The 26,166-nt window shown below is 45.6% G+C and overlaps 1 protein-coding gene across 6 annotated transcripts in view; it reads left to right on the plus strand.

The window, feature by feature from the left end:
- Positions 1 to 26,166, plus strand: part of ATP2B3 (ATPase plasma membrane Ca2+ transporting 3) — a 241,887-nt gene that overhangs the window by 194,358 nt on the left and 21,363 nt on the right. For all 6 annotated transcript variants that reach the window (XM_083158705.1, XM_083158701.1, XM_083158700.1 and 3 more), the window contains 7 exons: positions 3,251 to 3,485; positions 4,478 to 4,657; positions 6,319 to 6,406; positions 10,939 to 11,045; positions 13,990 to 14,181; positions 21,269 to 21,482; positions 21,588 to 21,799. In XM_083158705.1, the coding sequence (XP_083014831.1) occupies positions 3,251 to 3,485; positions 4,478 to 4,657; positions 6,319 to 6,406; positions 10,939 to 11,045; positions 13,990 to 14,181; positions 21,269 to 21,482; positions 21,588 to 21,799 (1,228 nt within the window). The remainder of the gene's footprint in view (positions 1 to 3,250; positions 3,486 to 4,477; positions 4,658 to 6,318; positions 6,407 to 10,938; positions 11,046 to 13,989; positions 14,182 to 21,268; positions 21,483 to 21,587; positions 21,800 to 26,166) is intronic.

Here is a 26,166-nt window from a genome sequence, read left to right on the forward strand (position 1 = left end):
TAACTGCTGGTATATTGGCACAGAATGTAAAAGTTCTTCAGTGTCGCAGATTGGACAGTAGTAAATGAAAGATGGGCCAGTGGATTATCACAGTCACATTCACATACCATATGTCACATACATCCGCTCCTAGGAAAACAAAGTGCTATTTCGTATGCGCTGCCCTGACACACCCGGATGGGCTTATTTCCTTTTCTGGGAACCATGGAGAAGGTGTAATTAAAGACAGTGGGAGAGCACCAAGTGTACAGCGTGTTATACTGGGAGAAAATAAATCTCAGCCAAAGCAATTTGTGAGCACGGTTCTGCATTACTGGCTACGTTGTCTGTGGCCTGAGGCAGCTCAAGTAACACAGGCCGTGAATGTGGCCGGGATTACGTTAGAATACTGCCCAGCAGATGCTGGCCGTACGGTTCTTAGGGACAGATTTATTAAGCTTAGTGAAGTGATAAAGTGGCTGGTACTTAGGGGCAGATGTATTAAGCCTGGCAAAGAGATAAAGTAGAAGGTGATTACGCCCCAGCCAATCAATGAACAACTGTCATTTTTGAAACACAGCTGAATGGCTGGTGCGTTATTACATTCCACTTTATCTCCACTTTATCTCCACTTTGGCCCTTATTCTGGTTCACTTGCAAAAGCAAATTCCTTCTCAAATGGACAAAACTGTGTGCACTGCAAGGGGGGCAGATGTAACTTGTGCAGAGAGAATTGGGTTTGGGTGGGGCATCTTCCCCTTAATCACCGGTCAATCAGACTCTAAATGCCTAACTTACATGTTGGGTGGAAACTGGCAGTTGGGGGCCAATTGGCTGCTGCATTATCACTGGCCTCTTTATCACTTCATCAGGCTTAATAAATCAGCCCCTCAGTCTGCAGCCAAGGACGAATGTGATGCTGAAGTATATGCGCAGAGCAAATGTTTAATATTTTATCTATCAAAGAAACAATAGAAGCAATAAGGGCTATTTCACACGCTTCGGCTCGTGCCGGGTGGCGAAACCCCTCACGGCCAAGAAGCCGTGGCACAGCCCGACAGCCGTCCCTTCCAGTGGTGACATCCAGCTGCAACCGGGCCAGGCCGTGGCCATCCTGTGTGAATGGACACAATCATGTCCATTATTAACTTCTGTGTGTGGCACGGCTTTTGGCCGTGCTGGGTTTCGCCACCCGGCAGGAGCCGGAGCGCGTGAAAGGGGCCTAGAGGTCACCAAAGCAAAATCTTACATTTTTGTGGCCTCAATATACGCTGTATATAGACTGTACCCCATTTGTTTATTCTACAAAGGGAAAAGGCTGCCTGGTGTCTTATACTGGCCGTTAACTCAGTGATGTCCCTATTTCCATGGGAACTGTACATTGGTTTAGCCCACAAAATGGCTGCCGTGACTATGGTCATTTTTGCACTTCATGACACCGCAAATCAACTTTGTTTTATAATGTACATGAACACCCAGTATACTTCAAGGTGCATGCCTCTTCTCAGGAGATGCTCTGCAGCCTTGATTTATTCCTGTGTGTGCAGACAGGCATAATACCCTGCAGAGGCATAATTTAGAACCACTGCTTCCAATAAAGTAAACATTTCCATTTGTCATCTAAAATAGTGATCTATTTAGCCCTCATTTATGGCTTGTGTAAAACATTAAAGTAAATTGAGACTGGGGACCAGAGGCACTAAGCTTCAAAAGTGATAAAATGGAGAGTGATAAACAGGGAGCCAATCAGCTTCTGTCTGTAATGTCACAGACTGTGTTTAAAAAAATGTCAGGCAGGAGCTGATTGGTTGCTTGTTTATAACTTTTGAAGCTTAGTGCATCTGGCACCTCTGCTCCCTGGTAATGTCTAGCACAGTGGGCCTGATTCAGACATGTTTTCGCAGCCTAGTGAGCAGGTTAACGCTGCCCCACCAAATGCACACACACCCCGCCTAGCGCATGTGGCCGCACAGAGGAGAAATCGGTACTTGTGTAGTTTCACGGCGCCAGTCCCCTTGCGGGGCTCGGTTCGCTCGCCCACGCTGCGGGCTCGCTGCGCTCGCCACAATATCTAAAATCAACTCCATGCCAACGTGGATAGTGGGGGTATGAACTATCCATGTTGGCATGGAGTTAAGTTACTTTATTTTAAATAGTTTGGCGAGCGTACCCAACCCGGAAGTAGCACGCCATGCTGGCGCCGTGAAACTACACAAGAACCGAGAAATCATTCAGTGGTTACTTACCATCCAATGATATCTCCTACTGTGCCTGTCACTCGCAGCCACCGTGTGACTCCAGGTGACTACACGGATCTACATGGATTTGGGGGGGCGCTAATACCGAGCAGGCCAGAGAATGCCTACGTTTGCTGGGTTCTGACCAGCGTTTCTATGGGTATGCCCACCATTTTTGTGGGCACACCCATGAAACACTGGGGGTCCACCGAGGAACGCCCCATGCCTGTCCCTCAGGCTGTGAGTGCCTCAGCGATGAGAAACTTAGCCGAAGGCATTCGCAACTGGGGGCCTGCACTTGCGCATTGGCGACAATGCTTAGAGCCAAAATATCGGCAAAGGCGTCGAATTCTAATTCAGCTGTGCTGCAGTTAGGAGTTTCATCAGGTTTCTCCAAGCGTTGCTTCCCCGGTACCAGTGGCCCTGCCCTCTTTGTATGACAACATGAGTCATGCACTTAGGGGGCGGGGCCGGCACAGGGTACTCCTGATAACTGTTTTGTCGCTAGGACTGATTTTCCTTACATGACATCATTCTGTGTATGTTGGAATTTCAATTACTAGAAATGCAGGCGGTTTAAATGTAGGGTCAAAATAGGTCAAAGGTAAAAATATAGGTCAAAACCCACGGACCCTGTCTCAGAGCTGGAACAGTGCTGAAGCCCTTTGGCTGAATGGGAAGAACTTTTCTCAGTTTCTCCATTGCTCAGTAGCAACGCCTCACTCCACCCAACTCCACCCCTACGCCTCTGCAGTGCGCCTCCTCTGCAAACTACTCCACCTTACTCTGTAAATCTAGGTGCCTTGGCACAAATCTAGGTGCACTTGCACCATTCCATACCACAAATATTACTGTACCTCCAGTAGGTACAGGTATCAGTGTGGTACTGACTGCTAGTGTGGCCTATCTAGAGTGGCAGTAGAGCTTGGGTGGTGCTACCAATATGAGGAATACCGCTCTGTTATTGGAGATGTGTCTTCTTGCTTAGCTCTGTAGCGGTATAATGTGCTGATAGATATTTTTTATTGGACCAGGTGTTCAAACATGTTAAATGGAGTTGGTGAACTCCGAACTTTTCGGCCTCGAGACCGGGATGAGATGGTGAAGAAGGTCATAGAGCCGATGGCATGTGATGGGCTTCGTACCATCTGCATCGCCTACCGGGATTTCCAAGGTGTTCCAGAGCCAGAGTGGGACAATGAGAATGAGATCGTGGGAGACCTGACTTGTATTTGTGTGGTGGGCATAGAAGATCCTGTAAGACCTGAGGTGGGCATGCACCTACACGCTAGAGTGGCAAGCTTCTATATTATCACATTGCAATATCATTTTTCTCTTTATATAAAGGATAAAAAATCACAATGTACAATATACCCTGTAATTTCGTACACTGAGACCTGGTTGTCACTTCCTGCTGGTCACTTCCTGCTTCTACACAGTAACAGGAGACTACACAGTAACAGGAGACAGGTGCTGCAGAGTGACATTCTCCTGCAGCGCCAGCCTCCTGTCATGGAGGAGGAGCCGGCAGTGCAGGCATTAGTCTCCTGGGGGCAGCCTAACCATTCTGGGAATGCTGGGTTTTCCCCTGGAGTGACATCATCAGGATTTCTGTCTAGGTCACACTCCTTTATCTTAGGCCACGCCCCGTTTCGAGGGGCTCCTCCACCATGCAAGAAGGATACAGACCGCACCGGGTGTCACCACAACCACATGAAATACCACAGCTTGAATATTAAATCTTGGCCAGGTTTACATTGCAGAATTAGACATTTTGCTACAATAATTATAAATCTAATTAAGTTTTCAATAGAATATACAAGTACAAAAAAATTATTACTTAGCGGAACAGAGAACAATGAGGAGAATATATTCAAGCTGATTCAAAATATGGTGTTGCTATAGCAACCAGATTGTGGCTATTTGTGGCAGTTTCAGACAGCTCGCCCTTCTCAGTGGGTCCCCCCTCTCATATTGTGCTCCGCAGTGGAATAAGCCTTCAGCACTGTGTGAATGAGGCATCTCATTGGACAGATGCCATATTCACGTGTATATTCCATAGATAGCAGCTCGTGGACCTCTTTATCTGCACCATATTTTGTGCTACAGTATAAGGTATAGAAACCCTTTTGAATATATGACTTGGTCACATTTCTACTTAGGGAAATAGTGGGAGCGTTATTGTCAGGACAGGAATCTGTGATCGTTTGAATTCAGTAAAACATTACAACAACCAGTAAATTATTTGGCACCTTCTACAGGTTCCGGAAGCAATACGTAAATGCCAGCGTGCTGGCATCACTGTCCGTATGGTCACAGGGGATAACATCAACACAGCACGTGCCATCGCAGCCAAGTGTGGCATCATCCAGCCCGGAGAGGACTTTTTGTGCTTGGAAGGGAAGGAGTTCAACCGACGTATCAGGAACGAGAAAGGGGAGGTTTGTGTTCCAGGCCCACTCCTATAGGGATGCTGTTATTGTAGACTGGTGAATATCCCATAGTTTAGTAATCCGTTACTCCTTATGGATCATTTACATATTGAGGGATGTACCTTTATAGCTAGTTGTTTTTAGCTAAGGAATACCGACGCCAGCATCCCACAGAAGCGAATACTAAAAGGGGTCCGGTAAGTGTACTTAACCTCCCTCTCTGCAGCCTAACACTACCCCCTCCACCTTAATTTAACCCTCCCTGCTAATGTCTAACCCTAACCTTCCTACCCTGCAGCCTAAACCTAACCCTCCTGCCCCAGCAGTTAACCCCCACCCGCCTAACCCTAAGTCCCCCTCTAGTGCCCAAACCTTACCCCCCACCGAGCCAAATGCTAGCCCGTCCCACATACTTATGTTCGGGATGTCAGCAGTCAAGATTTCGGTTCTGGTCTTCTGGCCACAGTCAGGATGTCCGCGTCAGTATTCTGACTGCTGTCATCCAGTCTGCTGGGATCTTCCCCTGCATTCCGATATGGACACATATGTGTAAGTAAAGGTGCCAGTACACTGTACAATTGCTGGGTGCGATGAGATGCACGCTCCCGCACACGGGATGCGGTCGAAATACCGACGCGGAATCTCGCCAGCCGCAATGCCAGCACTTTGTCCCTCTATGGGTGTCCACGACACCCATAGAGAGAGAATACAATAGTGTGCTGAGCGTAGCGAGACACCGGGCCTGCTGCATGGTGACCGCAATGAGCCCGCAAGGGGGGGGGGCTATCCCCGGCCCCCCCTTGTCGGCATTGCGGCGGTCGGGATTCCGTCATCGGGATTTTGACCGCCGGCATATCATACCAGACCCCCACACACAGCTTAAAAAGTATGTGCTGCACATACTTTTTATACTAGATAGTATCATTGCATCTCATTGCATTGCAAAACGTATGCGATGCAATGTGATCTAGTCCAAATTTTATACAATAATTGTACTGTGTATGGGCACCTTAACATTAATGGGAAACCCAAAGTTGCTGAAAAAAGTTGAACAATCCTCAGTTATCCACAAGTTAGAGTCCACAAATGTCATCAGTAGGACTGTAAGACATCACACATACAGATTTGTCTTCCCACATCTTGCTGCAGTCATGCTAATAAGCCCATATTGAATACCGGGTCACGTGAGAATCTTCTAGAGTCTGTAACCTGGCATTTTGTATGCAGACAGTGCTGCAGTCACACAGAGAATATAGGCATGCCACATATCAGGTAATATAGACATGTCATATATTCTGTGTAGTTTTGCAAAGTTCAGCAAAATTCCAACTCTCGTGGCAGCACTGGCTGCTGCGAAACTTGTTTCCCAGTCGTTTCCCAAACGTTTCCCAGTCGTACTAACATCTTACCTTTTACTCTCCGTGTAACTCATGCTTGTGCTCCTGCTGTAGGTGTGCAGCACGTTTTAGTACCCCCTAGAATGCCCGAGCCCTTCATGACTGCTACCAATGTTATACTCTTTTTAAATAATGGCCATTAGTTTGAACCCAAAAATCAGGCAGTGTAAATGTAAATTATGAGCAATGTCCCATATATGTATATGCACCGATAGTAACTTGCCCGGCTTGTTCTCATCTGCTTGCCTCTTATGTACCGTTTACTTCTCTTAGATAGAACAGGAACGTCTGGACAAAATCTGGCCAAAGTTACGGGTCCTTGCCCGGTCTTCGCCTACCGATAAACACACGCTGGTAAAAGGTACAGACAAACAGACACAGTAATGTTGTCTTTTCAAAAAGTGTTTTACCTTATAAAGTAACTATAATATAGAATAAAATACTAAGAAATAATTATGTGTATCATATTAAATATATTATAATTAAAATATTTATATTTGCTCTATCTATGTATCCATTGAAGATGACGGCTTCTGCAATGTACTTTCAATTTGAGCTGTGACAGTTTTTACTTAAACTTTGAGCTGTGACAGTTTTTAGCCCACAAACCCTCCACCCCAGTCCCTATCTGCTCCTACCTCCAATCTCTGTCTTCACGGCACCCCCTCTCCATATCCAGCAAGTTTAAAACAGATCAGTGTCCCTGCAAAATTTGTTTTCACTTTCTATTATGACATAATTTAGTACACAAAAAAAGTAATTTGGTCCGTCGAGTGGCCTCTAGTGGTCACTGGCGGTAATTCACCTTATAGAGGTGAGGAGTAGTTAGCCTTTTATATATATGTAGATATAGATGTGTTTCTAAATAAGTGTTAATTCCTCTGTACATTACACTTGCAGCTGACAGTCTTTAGTACTGCTGACTCTTAGTGACATCTGCTGGTTAGAGGAAGGTATTACAATTCTTTATTGAACTATTTTCCAAAAATAAAATCTAAAAAGCTTAAAAAAAAAACTAAATATCCATTAAACTTCAGCTCCACTATAAATATAATTACCAATCTCTCAATATGCATATCTAATAAACAAAATGTGAAAAATACGGTAGTAGCACTATATTGTACAGAGGGACTGGTGTGGAGTGTAGATAGAACTGCTGTCTGGATCTCCTTACTACTTCTTAGCAATCTTACTAAGCACAACACCAATGCATCTGCCCTTCTCCAGTACCCACAAGTTGAGTTACCACTACCTGTCCGGGATTAATCAAGACAGTCCGGTAATTAAGACCGGAGTCTCGGAGTACTGGTTCCGGAGTGGCATTCCCGGACTATACAATGTCCAGGAATAGGCAGCTATTACCGGCAGGGGCTGGCTGGCAACTTTTAGCCTGGGGGGCAAGTCAAGAGCACTGGCCCATAAGTAGCGCATAAGTGGCCCATAAGTAGCGCATTGTTAAATGCAGGTTTTTAATTAAAAAAAATATGTATTAATTTTTTAATTAATTAATTAATGTTTTGTATGTATCAGCCCGGCTTTGTAAGAGAATGGCCACTGAGAGGGGTTCGGGACATGGCACACTGAAAATTTGCCTGGCTTCCCACCATCCCACTCCGCCCCTGCCACAGGCTGCTCACCTGTATAAAAAATAGAAGAGGACACCACTGGCTGTTCTCCTGCATAAATAACGATCTGGACACCACAGGCTGCTCTCCTGCATAAATAAATAACAGGACACCACAGGCTGCTCTCCTGCATATATAAAGAACAGGACACCACAGGCTGCTCTCCTGCATAAATAAATAAATAACAGGACACCACAGGCTGCTCTCCTGCATATATAAAGAACAGGACACCACAGGCTGCTCTCCTGCATAAATAAATAACAGGACACCACAGGCTGCTCTCCTGCATATATAAAGAACAGGACACCACAGGCTGCTCTCCTGCATAAATAAATAACAGGACACCACAGGCTACTCTCCTGCATATATAAAGAACAGGACACCACAGGCTGCTCTCCTGCATATATAAAGAACAGGACACCACAGGCTGCTCTCCTGCATAAATAAATAACAGGACACCACAGGCTGCTCTCCTGCATAAATAAAGAACAAGACACCACAGGCTGCACCCCTGCGTAAAAGACAGGACACCACAGGCTGCACACCTGCGTAAAAGACAGGACACCACAGGCTGCACCCCTGCGTAAAAGACAGGACACCACAGGCTGCTCCCCCTGTATAATAATAATGCCATGATGCCACAGGCTGCTCCCCCTGTATAATAATTTGTGTCATGGCATTACTATTATTATATTATACAGAGGGAGCAGCCTGTGGTGTCATGGCATTATTATTATACAGAGGGAGCAGCCTGTGGTGTCATGCCATTATTATTATACAGAGGGAGCAGCCTGTGGGGTCATGGCATAATGCCATGACCCCACAGGCTGCTCCCCCTGTACAATAATAATTATGACACCACAGGTTCCTCCCGCTGTATAATATAAAAGTAATGCCATGACACCACATGCTGCTCCCCCTGTATAATAATAATGCAATGATACCACAGGCTGCTCCCACTGTATACTGTAATATAACAATAGTAATCATGCCATGACACAAATTATTATACAGGGGGAGCAGCCTGTGGTGCCATGGCATTACTTTTATATTATACAGGGGGAGCAGTCTGTGGTGTCATGCCATTATTATTATTATACAGAGGGAGCAGCCTGTGGTGTCATGGCATAATGCCATGACACCACAGGCTGCTCCCCCTGTATAATATAAAAGTAATGCCATGACACCACAGGCTGCTCCCGCTGTATAATAATAATAATGCAAAGACACCACAGGCTGCTCCCGCTGTATAATATAACAATTGTAATGCCATGACACAAATTATTATACAGGGGGATCAGCCTGTGGTGTCATTGCATTATTATTATACAGAGGGAGCAGCCTGTGGTGTCATGGCATTACTTTTATATTATACAGGGGGAGCAGCCTGTGGTGTCATGGCGTTATTATTATACAGAGGGAGCAGCCTGTGGTGTCATGGCATTATTATTATGCAGAGGGAGCAGCCTGTGGTGTCATGGCATAATGCCATGACACCACAGGCTGCTCCCCCTGTACAATAATAATTATGACACCACAGGTTGCTCCCCCTGTATAATATAAAAGTAATGCCATGACACCACAGGCTGCTCCCCCTGTATAATATAAAAGTAATGCCATGACACCACAGGCTGCTCCCGCTGTATAATAATAATGCAATGACACCACAGGCTGCTCCCGCTGTATAATAATAATGCAATGACACCACAGGCTGCTCCCACTGTATAATATAATAATAGTAATGCCATGACACAAATTATTATACAGGGGGGATCAGCCTGTGGTGTCATTGCATTATTATTATACAGAGGGAGCAGCCTGTGGTGTCATGGCATTACTTTAATATTATACAGGGGGAGCAGCCTGTGGTGTCATGGTATTATTATTATGCAGAGGGAGCAGCCTGTGGTGTCATGGCATAATGCCATGACACCACAGGCTGCTCCCCCTGTACAATAATAATGACACCACAGGCTGCTCCCCCAGTATAATATAAAAGTAATGCCATGACACCACAGGCTGCTCCCCCTGTATAATAATTTGTGTCATGGCATTACTATTATTAATAGTAATGCCATGACACGAATTATTATACAGGTGGAGCAGCCTGTGGTGTCATGCCATTATTATTAATATACATGACACAGCACAACAGATATGTAGTTTTTTATGTTAACTTACTACTGTGTCACTCTGTCAAATTTCAGTTCCCCTCTCTGCGTCTCTGCGGCGGCGGCGGCCTCCTGAAGTGTCCCCCACGCCACGAGTAGTTCAGCAGCGTGCGGCCCCAGCCTTCCTCCAGTCCAGTCTAGAGTGCAGATGCAGAGCAGACGCGTGGGTGGGAGGCGTCAACGCCATGACGTCCCCACCGCACCCAGCGTCTGCCGACTGCCACTGCCGCCTGCCGGGGACAAGAGGGAACAGGCTGCCGGCCGGAGCCCTCCTCCACGTAGCCGTGGAGGCCGGCGGCCATGTTCCTGTGGCCGCAGTCCGCTGACATCATATAGAAAACCACAGGAACATGGCCGTCGGCAGAAAAAAAAAAAAAAAAAAAGCAAAGCGGCCACGGACACGGCCGCGGCAGCGCGGCCCGCAGCACAGCAGCCAGAGCGGCCTGGGGGGCAGATGGCACCCTGCCCCCCGGCCCAGCCCGCCCCTGATTACCGGACATTGTATAGTCTGGGAATGCCAGTCTTAATTACCGGACTGTCCGCAGTAATCCCGGACCAGTGGTAACAACCCACAAGATACCCCAAGTCAATTCATTCCACTCCTGCTTGCCAATTTAGAGCCTGATTCAGACCTGATCGCAAAATGGGCAAAACCATGCTACACTGCAGGTGGGGAAGATGTAAAATGTGGAGAGAGAGAGTTAGATTTGGGTGCGATGTTCAAACTGAAATCTAAATTGCAGTGCAAAAATAAAGCAGCCAGTATTTACCCAGCAGTGAAACAAAATAACTCAACCAAATCTAACACTCTCTGCACATGTTACATCTGCCCTACTAAAACAAATATGTCCTGTGATCAGGTCAGAATTAGGCCTTAGTTCATTTTAAATGGGATTAGCTTTTGTACTTTTCACTGACCCCTCTCAGCACTAGCCACAGCGCTCTAAGGATTGAGATCCCCAATCTACCTCAATGTGGATCACAATATTATTTCCAGTCCTAAGAATGTTTGTGTTTTCGCAGGTAGCTGTGCTGGGTTTAGCAGCACACTTGAGCTAAATGCCGCTAACCTGTGAATAAACTCTCTTTAATTTCAGGCATAATTGACAGCACAGTTGGTGAACAGCGCCAAGTGGTAGCGGTAACAGGAGACGGCACTAACGATGGCCCAGCGCTTAAAAAAGCAGACGTTGGATTTGCGATGGTAATATCATTTCTGTAACGCTGGCTTATTGGCCTCTTCTGTCTTACATATGGGGAGGTGTGTTCCTTGTTATGCGACAGGGACCAGGCCTTTAGCGGAGGGGACTTGATTGCATTTCGTGAAGCTAGAATTCACTTAACGAAGGGGATAAGTAGAGCAAAAAAGGAATACTCTGAAAAAATTGAGTCACAGTTTATGAATGAACATGATTTAAGGAGTATGCGGAGGGGTATTCATAGTCTGACCAATTATAAGGAAAGTAGCCCTTTGTATGAGGTGGTTGAGGCATCTTTGGTAGAAGACCTGAGCCAATTTTACTCTAGACTTGACAGTATATTTATACTTTCCCTGTTAGAGGAGGAACCGATGTTTGTTCTTCTTGAACATAAGGTGAGAAAGGGTTTGTTGGGGGTTAAGGCCAGGAAAGCGGCCGGTCCCGATGGAATCCCGGGTAGGGTCCTGAAAAGCTGTGCCGGTGAATTGGCCATGATCTTCACTTATATTTTTAATATGTCCTTGCAAACTGGTGTAGTCCCTGAAAAGTTAAAATCCACCTTGGTTGTCCCCATCCCAAAGAAAACCAAAATAGAAAGTCTTAATGCCTTTCGACCAATTGCCTTGACTCCCCTTATCATGAAATGTTTTGAGAGGTTAGTTCTGGCACACATTAGAAGTTAGTTACCCGCTGGTTTTGACAATAATCAATATGCTTACAAGCCTAAAAGGTCAACAGAGGAAGCTTTGTTATCTGTTATCCACTCTTCTCCTTCACATTTAGAAAAGCCCAATACCTACATTAGACTGCTTTTTATTGATAATAGTTCTGCGTTTAATACGATTCTTCCCAATATATTGGTAATCAAACTGCGTAATTTAGGCTTCTCAGCAATTTTATGCAATTGGATTTTTAAATTTTTTGATTAACAGGCCTCAAAAACTAAAACTAGGAGGTCTGATGTCTTCAGTGATAAGGATTAGCACAGGTTCTCCCCAAGGCTGTGTTTGAGGCCGGTTTTATTTTCTTTATTTACTTATGATTGTTATCCGCGGGCGGATACAAATTTGATAACAAAGTTTGCTGACGACACCACGGTGGTGGGACTTATCTCGGACGGTGTGGAGAAGGCCTATCGAGATGAGGTGAATAGTCAACTGGAGCAAAGAAAATAATCAATTGCTAAATTTGACTAAAACTAAAGGGTACTTATGTATTATCTGGGCGCCCGATTTTTTCATTGCATGCCACTACTTAAGGCATGCGATGCAATTTTTCATTGTAAAGACCCGATTTTTAATTGTATAGTCAACCATGGGTGATTTCATACCCCCACTATCCAACTACGCATGGAGTTGATGTTATATAGTGTGGCGAGTGCAGCGAGCCACCGCTCCTGAAGCGTAGCGAGCCCCGCGAGGGTACACGGATTACTTTACATGTATTCTGCGTACCCTCGCGGGGCTCGCCACGCTTCGGGCTCGGTGGCTCGCTGCACTCGCCACACTATATAGAATCAACTCCATGCGTAGTTGGAAAGTGCGGGTATGAAGTCACCCATGGGTGACTATACAATTAAAAATCGGGTCTTTACAATGAAAAATCGCATCGCATGAATTGTATGCCACTATATTACATGTGATGCAATGAAAAAAATCGGGCGCCCAGATATTACATAAGTAACTAAAGAAATTTTCATTGATTTTAGGCGACGTGGGAGATGAGATTTGGAGCCCCTACTTATCTATGATCTGGAAGTAGAGAGAGTGACAGAGTTCAAGTTATTAGGGGTCATTTATGTCACATGATTTAACTTGGTGCTCAAATAGCGAAGGCTAGAAAGGCTCAGCAACGCTTATTTTTATTTTTTTTAAAGAAAACTCAGAGCAGCTAATTTGTCTCAAGAACATCTCAAATGAAGAATAGCTTTTTCCCAGCGACAATTGTCGATTTAAACCAAAATTGTTAAATTGCATTTCTGTGTGACCTAAACTGTAATTTCGTTGTTTTACAATTTTGTTGTTTTACAATGACAATAAACTATTATCTCTTATCTTATCTTATCTTATACGGAATATGTATAGGGTCGGACATGTCTCTGAAGACATACAAGATACCATAAGTGCGAATACTTTCTAACTATTGGTGAAAAAGTATTAGTACTGTCATTGATACTATGAGATCTTTAATGGACAGATCAAAGTCCTAGGGTGGGTAGATACCTGGCAGATATCGGCACAATATCTAATTTCCGTTGCGATCAGAATGACAAATTGGGCAGGGTGTGCGCCCAATTGCATGTTCCCGTGGTACATGTGTGATATCCAGTCAGAAGATATCACATGCGACCGGGTGCAGAGATTTAGGACAGACGGGATTGTTCTGTTATTCATTACATCGTTCTGGTGTGTACTGCAGATGTCTGTGAGAACATACCTCGTTTTAGCTGCTGTGAGGGCAGGGCCAGTGGCTCTGTGAGATGCACATACCCCCAGACCCTCTGTCTCTGGGAATAGACGCTACGTCTATTCTTTGCCGCAGATCGCCAGGCAGGGGGTCCCCCCACTACCACCAACACCATCATGGGACACTGCCGGCCCCGCGCGGGGCGGTCTCGTGAAACTCTGGACAGTTGGGAGGTATGGGTACTAAGCAATGGAGGAAGATAAAACATCGGTCAATCAACTCCCAACTGTCATTCAAACAGCCAGCAGAACCTGATTGGTTAGTAATAACAGGATCATTTCCTTTAAACCTTTAACCAAACAAACACACTTTTATTTCTTAACTTCCATACATGTTGTAGTTCATGTACCACCGCTGCAGTTTAGATCACATCGCAACAGTATAGTTCCCCATTTGCAAAACTCCATGGAAGCTGCATTGGTGTGGTACAATGAGCCCCCATATTAGAAATAATGGCTTATGGATTTTATTTGCTTTACCCAGGGATTGGCGGGTACAGATGTCGCCAAGGAAGCCTCAGATATCATCTTAACGGATGACAATTTCTCCAGCATCGTCAAGGCGGTCATGTGGGGCCGCAACGTCTATGACAGCATTTCCAAATTCCTTCAATTTCAACTGACGGTCAACGTGGTAGCAGTGATTGTGGCGTTTACTGGGGCCTGCATTACTCAGGTCAGTATGTTCTGCCGCAGAATAATGTTATCTAGTCAATCGATCAATATAACTAAGTCCACCGGAGTTGTCATACTGCAGCGACAAGCCGACTTGCTCTATGGAACATAAGGATCCATCATTGTATATATACATAAAATTATCTGGATCGGTGTTAAGCTGCAAATCCATTCACAAGTCGCTCTCCATTGAATGATTCCCCAGTGTGTGCGGTCTGTGCGTAGCCCAGGACTTACTCAACGGCTGCAATAGAATCAGGCTGATCGGGGCCGGAGCTGACATCACATGACTTCCCCTAAAACACCTGGCCACACCTGTTTTTTTCCCTGACATTCTCATAAAACGGGCGGTTACCAGTCACAACCTCTGGCTCCCTGTCAATAACCTTACATAAGGCCAGCGATAAAAGAAATTAGCAGGGTTTTACTTCAGAATGGCCATGTGCTTGCGTACTACAGGCTGTACGCATGGGCAGGCTATTGATGATCAATACGCCCTGCGAATTTGCAGCCATGCGATCACGTCTGAATTAGACCACAGCTTCTATGGCTGCTGTGTGAGAATGAGGTGGCCAAGCTACATGCAGAGGTGGCTGCAGTGCCAACCAAGTTGTGCACTGAGGGATCACACAGCATATACTGTATATATCTTTTATGCATGTTATATATGTGCTGGATCAATGCCCCGGGGATCCCCAGTGCTGCCCGAGAATCAGCATAAGCTACTGCAGTGTTAAGCCCGCTCCCCGACCAATAGGAGTCTGGGGGCGGGCTTAACACTACATTGGTTTATGCTGATTCCTGGGCGCACGATGCAAACATGGCTGGAGACGACCTGGGGGATCGATCCAGCATACATATTACATGTATGATAACATGCATGAATATATGTGCTGTGTGATCACCCCTTGCGCTACTGGCTAGCGCTGCAGCCACCTTTGGCTGTATGTAATTTCTAGCAAACCAGGATGTCCTGAAAATACAATATCCGGGGAGATATAATAAGCCTTGAAAAGTGATAAAGTGGAGAGTGATAAAGCATCAGAAAATCGGCTCCTAATTGCCATGTAAAAGTGTGTACACACTGTACGATATATTAAACATTATGGGGGGATGTTTAACATCCGCACCCCAGCTCTGCCCCCTATCGCCGCCCATCGCATTCATAATTATCGCATATGCACTAATATATGCTATAATTGTGGCAAAGGACAGCTCTTGCGTTAAGAGCTGTCCTTTGCGGTGAGTCAGCGGGTCCCACCGGGACCCGGCGGCTCCCCTATCCCTCCCTTTCCTGGCTGCTACTGCTGCTGCAGGGGGGCTGGCTCTCCTCCTCCCTGCACCCGGAAGAGGATCATAGTGCAGGGAGGAGAAGGCACAGGTCCGGGCAGCACAGCTCTGTGCTGCCCGGACACAGGTAAGGGGGGGGGGATGCGGGGCGGCGGTGGGTCGGTGCGGGGCGGCGGGGGGCGCGTTAGAAGCCCATAGGCTTCTATGGGGCATCGCCAGATTTTCTGGCGATGCCCCCCGCCGCGGTAACCCGGATAACGGGTTTTTACCGCATTTTTAGCTTAGAGAATCTCCCCCTATGTATGATAACGGCCATTTTTATCTAGTGTATACACAATATAACATTAGCAATGGCCCTTGACAATTAGGCGCTGATTGGCTGCTTCATTATCACCCTGCACTTACACCTTGCACTAAATACATTTAGGCGTATTTTCTAAGCGATCTCATTAGATGCCCCTACATTGCTCCGTGTGTAGGGGCCATAGCGATAGCGATGTGCGGCTCCGCGCGTCACTATCGCCCTGCAATTAGTATCCAGCATGCTGGATAAATCTAGTTAGATCGCTGGTCAGGGCCAGTGTTCTCTGTGAGACAGATCGCTCAGCAAATAGCGCTGACACATCACTGTGTGCTGAGCGATCTTGCTGAAGCGCTCTGAGCAGATCTAGCATCGCTCAGCAAATCTCCATGTGTGTGGGCCCCTTACAAAGTGTGACTATCTAGGAGCTACGGTGTAGTACCTTTGCTTGTGGTCGGGTGACTCCTCTCTCCGCAGGTTCTTCACTCCGCCGGTTGGGAAGACCACACCTCCGTAAGAACCAGAGCAAGGCGTTCGGTCAGATACAACTGCAATATTTATTTAGTGCAAATAGGACACGAATATACAATGTGTACCTAACAACAATGGGTTTGTTAACAACTTACTTATCAGAGAACCAATTCCCCCGATAACCTCCAGTATACTAAACCTCCAGTATACTTGGCTGACCGCCAACTGGGTCCTGACAGGCGACAGTCTACTCACTCGGCTATGCGATACCCCAACCAAATGACACTAGGAGCTAGTACAATACTCTATGAGGTAGTTAACATGACATGTAACGCAGACAAATTACAACGTTCCACATAACAATCAAACAGACACAGTGGATGTATCACCAAATGAATGTCCTGACTGGCATACACCCTGGCGGAATATTTCCTGATGGACAAGATCAATCCAGTATTTGGAATAGGGGGAAAAGTTGAAGTTCGGCAATGATCAGTTTTAACCACAAGATGGCAGTATTTCTAAAGCTGAACTAATGTACTGCAGGAATAATAGCATCTAGCATCTTGTGGGATTGGGATAAATTTCCCTGAGGCTGTAGGTGCGCAGGGGATTGAAAAAGGGGACAAGGCAGATCCGGGTAAGGAAATAGAGGGCTTTTCTTTTCTTCGCCGGGATAGACTGTGTTGGTGGCAGGGAGTACTTAAGGGGAGTCCAACTTGGGGGCTCCTACAGATAATTACTATTACTTGAGGGCAGTCTACGTTGGTGGCAGGAAGTGAGGCTTGGGATTTCCGGCCTGGGTGCTGGGACAACGGGTGTCCGTGGATCTGGAGTCACCTCCGTTGGTGGCAGGGAGTGGTAGTGGGGGTTCCAGCGGGGGCCCTTGCATGGACAGTACCTGAGTTGCTGGAGCAAGATGCGGGCTCCTGTCCGTCGCGACCTGGTCCCCGTCCGTCTGTAGGGCTGGCGCTGGTCTCCTTTTCTTCTGCAGGGGCACTCTAGTGTGGGCACTGCGATTGCAGCGTTGCCACACTCAGACGCGCCGCTCCTGCTCTGTCCCGACTCACGATCTCCCCGGCGTCTTCGGCTCCTGCCGCCGCTTCCCCGGGTCTCGCGCTGCAGGCTGGTCACCTTCACTAACTGCTGCGGCGTCTCTCTCTCCCCGAACTCCGATCTAGCTGCACGCTCCGGTCTCCGTCCTCCTCGCTCTTCTCCACGCCGTCCCACTCTTCTCCCTCACGTGTCCTCCGTCTCCTCCTCTCCTCCTTCACATCCGGCCCTTCCTGATTCGCTGTTCAGGCTGTCCGTCAGCCTGACCACCCTGACTTCGCGCGCTCCTTGTTAACCCCTTATTGCTGGGTTCTGTTGCGCGGCAGTACAGTGTCTGGGGCAGATTTTACATGGGGCAGACCTAATTGGGGGTGCCACACTCTCTCTGCACATGTTAATTTGCCCCACCTGCAGCGCAGCGTGGTTTTGCCTATTTTGAGAACAAATTTGATTAGCTATAAGATAAAAATTGTGCATCTATAGAAAAGGGTTCCGGTTTTGGAGTAACTGAAGTTTAACTCGTCCCACTGAATGCTGGATTTATGGCTGTGGATATCTTAAGAGGAGTGCAACTTCTAATACAGACCTGTAAGTACAAGTGCATAGTACATAGTAAGTGCTATGCTTGGTAAAGTGCTGGGAAATGGTGCTGATTAATCAATGTAAATGTATCTGTCTATCATCACTTTTTCCCCAAAAATGTAACAATGTAATGTGGGCTAGGTGACATGAGGGAGATTGCTAGACTAATGAGGGAGAGAGGGAGATTGCTGTTATTTCAGGGAGTCTCCTGCAGCATGCAGGAGGGGAGGCAACTATGATGTAACAGTGTAATGTGGGCTAGGTGAAATGAGGGAGATTACTAGACTAATGAGGGAGAGAGGGAGATTGCTGTTATTTCAGGGAGTCTCCTGCAGAATGCAGGAGGGGAGGTAACTATGATGTAACAGTGTAATGTGGGCTAGGTGAAATGAGGGAGATTGCTAGATTAATGAGGGAGATTGCTGTCATTTCAGGGAGTCTCCTGAAGAATGCAAGAGGGTAGGCAGCTATGGCGCAGTTGCATCTCCATTAATATCCAATTGGGCCATCATGACTTTTTTTTTTTTTATCCACAGAGCTCTAAATTGATGATGGTGGAAAATTTTTAAAATGTGACCCTCAATTAATTTATATTCAAAGTTTCATTCTTTACAGCATGTCATTTCTAGATTTGTACACAAGAGGGCAGTGTAGCTAACAAGATGAATCGATTGGAAAGCAGTACAAGCGGATTATATATGTGACAAACCACCAACACTTCAGGCAGTGCGGTACACTACAATCAAATCAAAAGTTGCCATTTGCTTTGTAAATCAGAAGATTAACGCTAATGACGGCAAAACATTGCTCATCAAATATTAAAGCACAGTTTTTGCAAAATACTGCCCTATGGGCATATGGTGGGTTCGGCAGCCAGAGGGAGTGTAGGCAAAACTCTGGGGCAAATCCACATTATACGCACCCCTGCCGTGGGTAGAACACCCAGCTGGCAGTGCAAAAACATTACCCCTGTTTTTTTCTCACCTATTTCACAATTAACAGTATACAAAGATAATAGTAGCAGCCTGTATGATCTCAATTTGCGACATTTAACTGTACAAATAACACAATATACTGTACATATCTGGCAAAACCCAATACAGCATCCTGACACACAGATATCATCACACACACAGAACAATCTTAAGCTGGGTACACATTAGACGACCCTGCTAATGAGGCAATGTCGTCAGCAATTTCCCTTGAACTCCCTGACAAACAATATAAGGGGTCGTTCAGACCTGATCGCTGCTGTGCGCATACCCATGGCGATCAGTTATCAAATGACGGATTACAGTGCGCATGCGTGACACCAAGCAGCAATAAAAATGAGCAGTTTTTATTTTCATCACAAGATGGCCGCTGTTTGAGTGACAGGAAGTCACCGTTTGAGGGCTGTTTTCAGGGGAGTGTCAGGGAAAATACCGGCATGCCCAGGCGTTTTCAGGGAGGACGTGTGATGTCAGCTCTTGCCTCGATGAGATTGTTTCTGTCGCAGAGTTGTGGACGGGTCAGAGTTACGCACAGACTGCGCACACTGGTAAAATCATTGGCTGGTGAGTGAGTTACAGATGGATTTGCAGCTGTACGATGATCTGCAAAATTTTCGCAAGCAATTCGCAGCCTGGCACTTGCAGGGATTTCTCTCTGGCAGCCTATTGATCAGGTCTGAATAACCCCCATAGTGCTGGGGGGCTGACAGTCGGGATTCTGTCAGTGTACCAACATCGGAGTCATGACCGCCGGTACTCCGACAAGGGGGCAAGTGCAATGAAGCCCCTTGCGGGCTTGGTGGCTCACCCTCATGAGTGAGAATAGCCCCTGTCAGTTGGGATCCCGACTGTCGAGCATTTAAACAGTCGGGATTCCGATGTCGGAGTACTGACCATTGGATTCCCGGCTGTCGGACCGTGCAAACACACTGTGCTACTGTATTGTCAGAGGACACATCCTGGAGGACAGCTGTCATTGACAGTATTCTCAGATTGAGCGGCATGTACAGACACAGAGGACATCGCTAACGGCCCAATGAAGAGGGCATTTACTATATTGTCTAATGTATACACAGCTTAATCTAACAAACTTGATATAGGTGATTTACTAACCGCCTGGGTAAGGAAATATATCCAGGTTATCTTAACACCATTGTTGGCCCTGGGAAAAGCGATACACTGGAGCCCTACCCATGGGAACCTTTTTTTTTTGTCAGTCATAACTTACCCTGAGGCCCTGCACTATTTCCCCACATGGTTTCAGCCACCTACCAATCAGCATGCGGATAGCTGTCTATAGTATAGTTGCCTATTCTTCTGCATTCTGCAGGAGACTCCCTGAAATAACAGCAATCTCCCTCTCTCCCTCATTGGTCTAGCAATCTCCCTCATGTCACCTAGCCCACATTACACTGTTACATTTTTGTGATAAAAGGAATGAGAAATCGATACATTTACATTGAATCATCAGCACCATTTCCCAGCACTTTAGCGAGTATAGTATCTCTTACTAACTGCTTTGGGGCTCATCTACATTTGGATATAAGTCATTTTAAAGACTTCTCTCAGATGTAGCAGTACACACCCACGCTTCTAGGTACCATGTTCACAATCTCTTTTCTTAATCTCTCCATATATGGAACTAGACATGCCCTTTGGGTGGAGCATGACACGCCCCCTCAATGGGGCGCTATGCAAAGTATTACTACCAACTATAATCTCCCTGAAACTAGTTTTCAAAAAAGGCAAGTATGACCTACAGGCTGGGATGCAGGCAGAGAATGTTGTGCTCTGACTGCATATAATTCACAATCGGAGTAGATGGGCAGTATTTTCTACCGGTTCTCTACCGGCCCCCCGAGAAGCACTGGAGGCACCAGCCCATCTCTGCTCAAATGCCCCTGGAATCGTGAGGCCCTGGGCAGGTTCCTGGCAAATCCATACTTTAAAATGGCCATGGATATATCATAGCTTGGAGAGATGAAGTGGAGAGAGAGAGAGAGATAAAGTAAACTAATCAGCCCCTAACTGTCATTTTACAAGCTGTGCTAGAATTTTTTGAAGCTGATTGGTTGGTACTTTATCTCTCACCACATGATCTCACTCCAAGCTTTGATACATTCACTCCCCCATGAGAGGTCAGAAATACATAAGTGATACATTATTCAGGGGCCACAATCAAAGCGATTTAGTGCAGCCTTAAGTGGTATCCGAACTTTGGGCCTGATTCAGTAATACTCGCAGCCTAGCGAACAGGTCAGGTATAGCAAATCACACCTCAAAGGAAAATAAAAATACCACTCAAAACACTTCAGAATGAGATTTGTTGCCCATAGCAACATAACACATTGATATTAGATTTTCCGTGCTCAACTTTTCAATTTGTATCCCATATTTAGGACTCACCGTTAAAAGCAGTACAGATGCTGTGGGTTAATCTTATTATGGACACATTTGCTTCGTTGGCGCTAGCGACAGAACCTCCTACGGAATCACTGCTTCTGCGCAGACCTTACGGAAGAAACAAGCCCCTTATATCGCGAACCATGATGAAGAATATTCTTGGCCACGCTTCCTACCAGCTTGTCATCATCTTCACATTGTTGTTTGCTGGTAGGTGTCAATAAAGTTGGTTCGAATCATTGAGCTACGAATGCGGAACTTCCATGTAGATGCGGGAGTTGAGAGCTAATGGGAACGCTTTTATCTCCTCTACAGGTGAAATCTTCTTTGACATAGACAGTGGCAGAAATGCCCCGTTACACTCGCCACCTTCTGAACATTACACCATTATTTTTAACACCTTCGTCATGATGCAATTGTTCAATGAAATAAATGCCCGTAAAATCCACGGAGAGAGGAATGTGTTTGACGGTATTTTTGCAAATCCAATTTTCTGTAGCATAGTGTTGGGCACTTTTGGAGTCCAGGTAAGACCATATGTGAATGCAGAAGAAATGTAATGAGTTCACAGCACTCGCTTCTGATGCATTCCATTCACTTATAAAAATGTTGGCCTGTAATGCATTTAAAGGGGAAATACACCTCTGTACAACACTGTTAGGCCACGCCCCCCCCCCCCCTCCAATAACCACTTGCCAGACTGCAGCCTCTAAGGGCCTAATTCAAATTGGAGTCTGTACCGATAATCACTCAGTTGAACGTCGACATTGCCTACAAATCAGAATCAGTCCCAGTATGTAAAAATAATACCCAATCCAACAAGGCCTACCATTTTTGGGTGTGGTATAGGGGTCCGACAGTCGGGATCCCGACAGTCATTAGCCCGACGTCAGGATCCAGACTGGCCGGACCCAGACAGCATGGCGAGCGCAACAAAGCCCCTTGCGGGCTCGCTGTGCTCGCGACGCTGTGGGCACGGTGGCTCCCTACACGAGGTACCTATTCTATTCTCCCTTTATGGGGGTCGTGGACCCCCACGAGGGAAAATAGCAGACGACCCTGGGGAACCCAGCTGTCGGTGTTTTGACAGTCGGGATCCCGACGTATGCCTCTCGGGATCCCGACTGTCGGGACCCTGTCCGGCACCCCCAATTTTTAAGATAGAAAATCCCCATGTTAAATAAGGATGCTGTCTGTAATTATATGCTAAGACATGAACTGATGTCTTAGGGGTCATTTAAACTATTGAAAAGGGTACGACCCTCCGCCTCCTCTATACCCTTCCCCAGGCACGGTGGGCACAGAATTGTAGCAGTGAGCACTGTACCATTACATCCAGTAGCCAATGGGATTTCTGGAAATATTGTATAGAGATCAATGATTCATGCACTTGCAAATAATACATACAGGACTTAGAGTGCATAATGTCTGGGGGCCACACCTCCTCCTCTAGGGATAAGGTCCCAGACTGTGCACTTGAATGATACATTATGTTACATTATACTGCACAGGACCATGGTGTATGTTCTACAGTGCATTGCTGGTATTAATTTGGTACATCATCGTGCATGCACTATTTGTGTTTACTGTATACTGTATATTTATCAAGAGTCCATGTACTCTCCATTGGTTAGTCAAACCAATGTGGCCACACCACTTTATGAAGAATGGCCACGCCCCTAAACTTGGGCCCCTACCACTGTATTTTCCCAGTGGGCCCTTCATGCCTTGGTCCGACACTGGGTAGTGGACAAGAGTAGACACAAGAGGTAAGAGGGCCCTGCTCACAATTTACAGCACAGGGAATAGGAATGTGATACATGAGGATGAGTGCTACATATTGCATTTTGATCCAGCCATATTGCAGAGGCTCTCAGTGAGTTCCCTGAACCAGTCACCCAGCAATGTTTTTTTTTTCTGAGATCCCCATGGCAACCATAACACTGGATATCCTCCCTCACCGTTAGTTGAGACAGGTTGTTTTTTTAGGGACCGCCTACCTGGTGGTATAAGATCTCACTCCTCCCCTTCCTCCCTGTCTTTTCTCCTGTCTCCTTACTAGTTTGGCTAGGTAGGGAGTGTTGTTTTTCTTTCCTGCTAGGGCTTACCTAGCCAATCGTACCAAGCCACAATTGCGCTGAGAGTTGTTATGTACCAGCAGCCAACCAGGTGCTAAGACACACTAGGAGACGCATGTCTGCTGCTGGATGGCCGGAGGGTCCCTGCTGTGCAGTATGACCCTATTACAGCAGCGGTGCTATTACCAGTGCTGTGTCGCATCCCTGACACTTGCGATCAATATCATATCCACTATGTCTGGCGTCTCCCTAAATCCAGAGGGCCGTACCGGGGTGTACACATACACAGAGGAGTGCCTATTTTGAAATGATGCTGATCTTTTTATTTATGCAGCATAAAAAGTGCTATAAACAAGTATATCCTTGTTCTGGACAATGGCCCTTATTCAGATCTGATCATAGTACATATTTGTTCTCAAAATGGGCAAAAACCATGTGCACTGCAGGTGGGGCAGATTTAACATGTGCAGAGAGAGTTCGATTTGTGTGAGTTATTTTGTTTCTGTGCAGGGTAAATACTGGCCGCATTTTTTTTTACACTGCAATTTAGATTTCAGTTTGTTTGAGAACAAATTTGTACTGCGATCAGATCTGAATAAGGGCCAATATAAGTAAAGAAGAAAAAAAAGTTAGTCCTATACGTGGTGCACCTGATTACTTTTAAAATATTTTATTTTTTTATATGTAAAACTGCAAAATAAAAATCGACACACGTGATACAGAAATAATCTATTTCTGTATCACGTGTGTCATTTTTTATTTCACCGATTTATTTATAGACAATTTTTTTCTTCTTTATATTGTCTATAATCCTTCTGTATAGTGGTAGCTCACCTCCGCATTAATAGTATTCCTATTGTTATAGGGGGGGGGGTCCTCTTTCAAGAAATATATAGGGTGAAATTTAATAGGATGAGAGATTCAGACAGTGAGAGATTTGGTAAGAAATCTCCAGGTTTTTTTAAAGCGGCAATCATTTACACTGCAATAACAAACTGGTTTTGCAGTGTAAATGATTGCCGCTTTAAGAAAAACTGGAGATTTCTTACCAAATCTCTCACTTTCAGAATCTCTCATCCTATTAAATTTCACCCCCCCCCCCCCCCCCCATAGTGTCCTGTGTGATTGGCAAAACCCACCTCTCTCCATCTCCTTGTACTGCAAAGATTGAAATGCCTTCCCTCACATAAGCCTGAGAATGCCCAGGCATGTTCAGGCAGAAGAAGTTCTTTTGGAACATCACAACATTCTAAATATCAGAGTCCAAATAATGACAACTGCAGTTCTCATCTACGAAGAGTCTGGCTTCTGATCTTTGTAGTAGAGTGGAAAAGTTCTATTCATGACAAATGGGTCATTGGTGTAATTCAACAAGACTACAACATAGAATTTCTACAGTATCCAAAGGGAAACAAGTTTTTGGAGTCAAGACTGCCAGGAAGAGAACATCAAGGTGAACCGGTAGCAATAACCCAGAGATAGAAAGGCTTTTACTCCAACCTGTTTTTAGTGAAGAAAGGTACAGGAGGATTCAGAATGATCCTGGATCTAAGGCTCCTAAAAACATTTGTCAGGGTAAGAAAATTTCGTATGGAGACTTTAAGGACCATACTGGCAGGTCTCAAAAGAAAAGGATTTCCTGGCATCAATAGTTCTGAAAATCAGTCAAGAACACAGGAAGTTCCTATGATTCTGTATCCAGGACTAAGGCTTCCTCTTTACCCGATTACCCTTTGGCCTAGCTACATCGCCAAGAATATTTACAAACATTCTAATTACCTTGATGGCACGTCTGGGAGAGCAGGGTTTTCGGATTGGACATATTTAGACTATAGCCTGGTTGCCGACAGTCCAGAAAAAGTGAGAAAGGACCTATCTTATGTAATAGAGTCTTCGTGGTTGAATTGTAAACTGTGAAAGTCAGTTGCATCCAACTCAGTCAGTTTCTGGGTGTACAAATAGACACCAAGAATTTCCAAATATTCTCTTTTAAAAGGAAGATGTTCAAGGACTCTGAGTCTAACCCAGATGCTGAAGATTTTCTTTAAATCTTGGCATGAAACTCCTAGGAATTATGACCTCTGCAGTAGGGGTTAAACCTTGGGAACAGTGGAATATGAGAAGTTGGATTATTCTTCCATATATAGGAAGTAACTGTTGCGCAGAAACTCTGTACAAAGGTGAGAGTCTCTAGCCTGGTGGGCAAATTGAGTTTTAGTAAACAGAGCTACATATCCAGATCAACCTTGGTTTCTAAACCTGACAACATCCACAAGTTCGTCAGGCTGGGGACGGCACGCTTCATATCGCACAGGACAAGTGAACTGGTCTTTAAAGGAAAGCGCGATATCCTCAAACTTAAAGGTGCCCATACACGTTACAATTATTGTATACAATATTGTATACAATATCTCATCTCAACGCATATCGGTTTTGCGATTAGATCAGATGAGATGGGATCTAGTACAAAAAGTGTGTGCTGCACATACTTTTTGTACTAGATCTCATCTTATCGTAAAACCGAGATGCGATGAGATGCGATATTGTATACAATAATTGTAACGTGTATGGGCACCTTAAGAAAGGCAGAGGCCATCTGGAGAGAAATGTTCATTCAAAGAATAAATCCAGAATGCTCATCTTAGTCTTTTCAGCCAATGTAACTGCCATAGTCATACTTGAACTATCAATGGAGAGCCACAAGCAGCCCTTCAATAGACACTACAACAAAAATGATGTACTGGGCAGATTAAGATGTGAACTCTTAACAGCAGTATATGTTCCTGGGCAAGAGAATACATTGGCAGAGTTGTCAG

The sequence above is a fragment of the Crinia signifera genome, chromosome 9 (genome assembly GCF_055691185.1).
Source record: "Crinia signifera chromosome 9, ASM5569118v1, whole genome shotgun sequence".
Classification (NCBI taxonomy): Eukaryota; Metazoa; Chordata; class Amphibia; order Anura; family Myobatrachidae; genus Crinia; species Crinia signifera.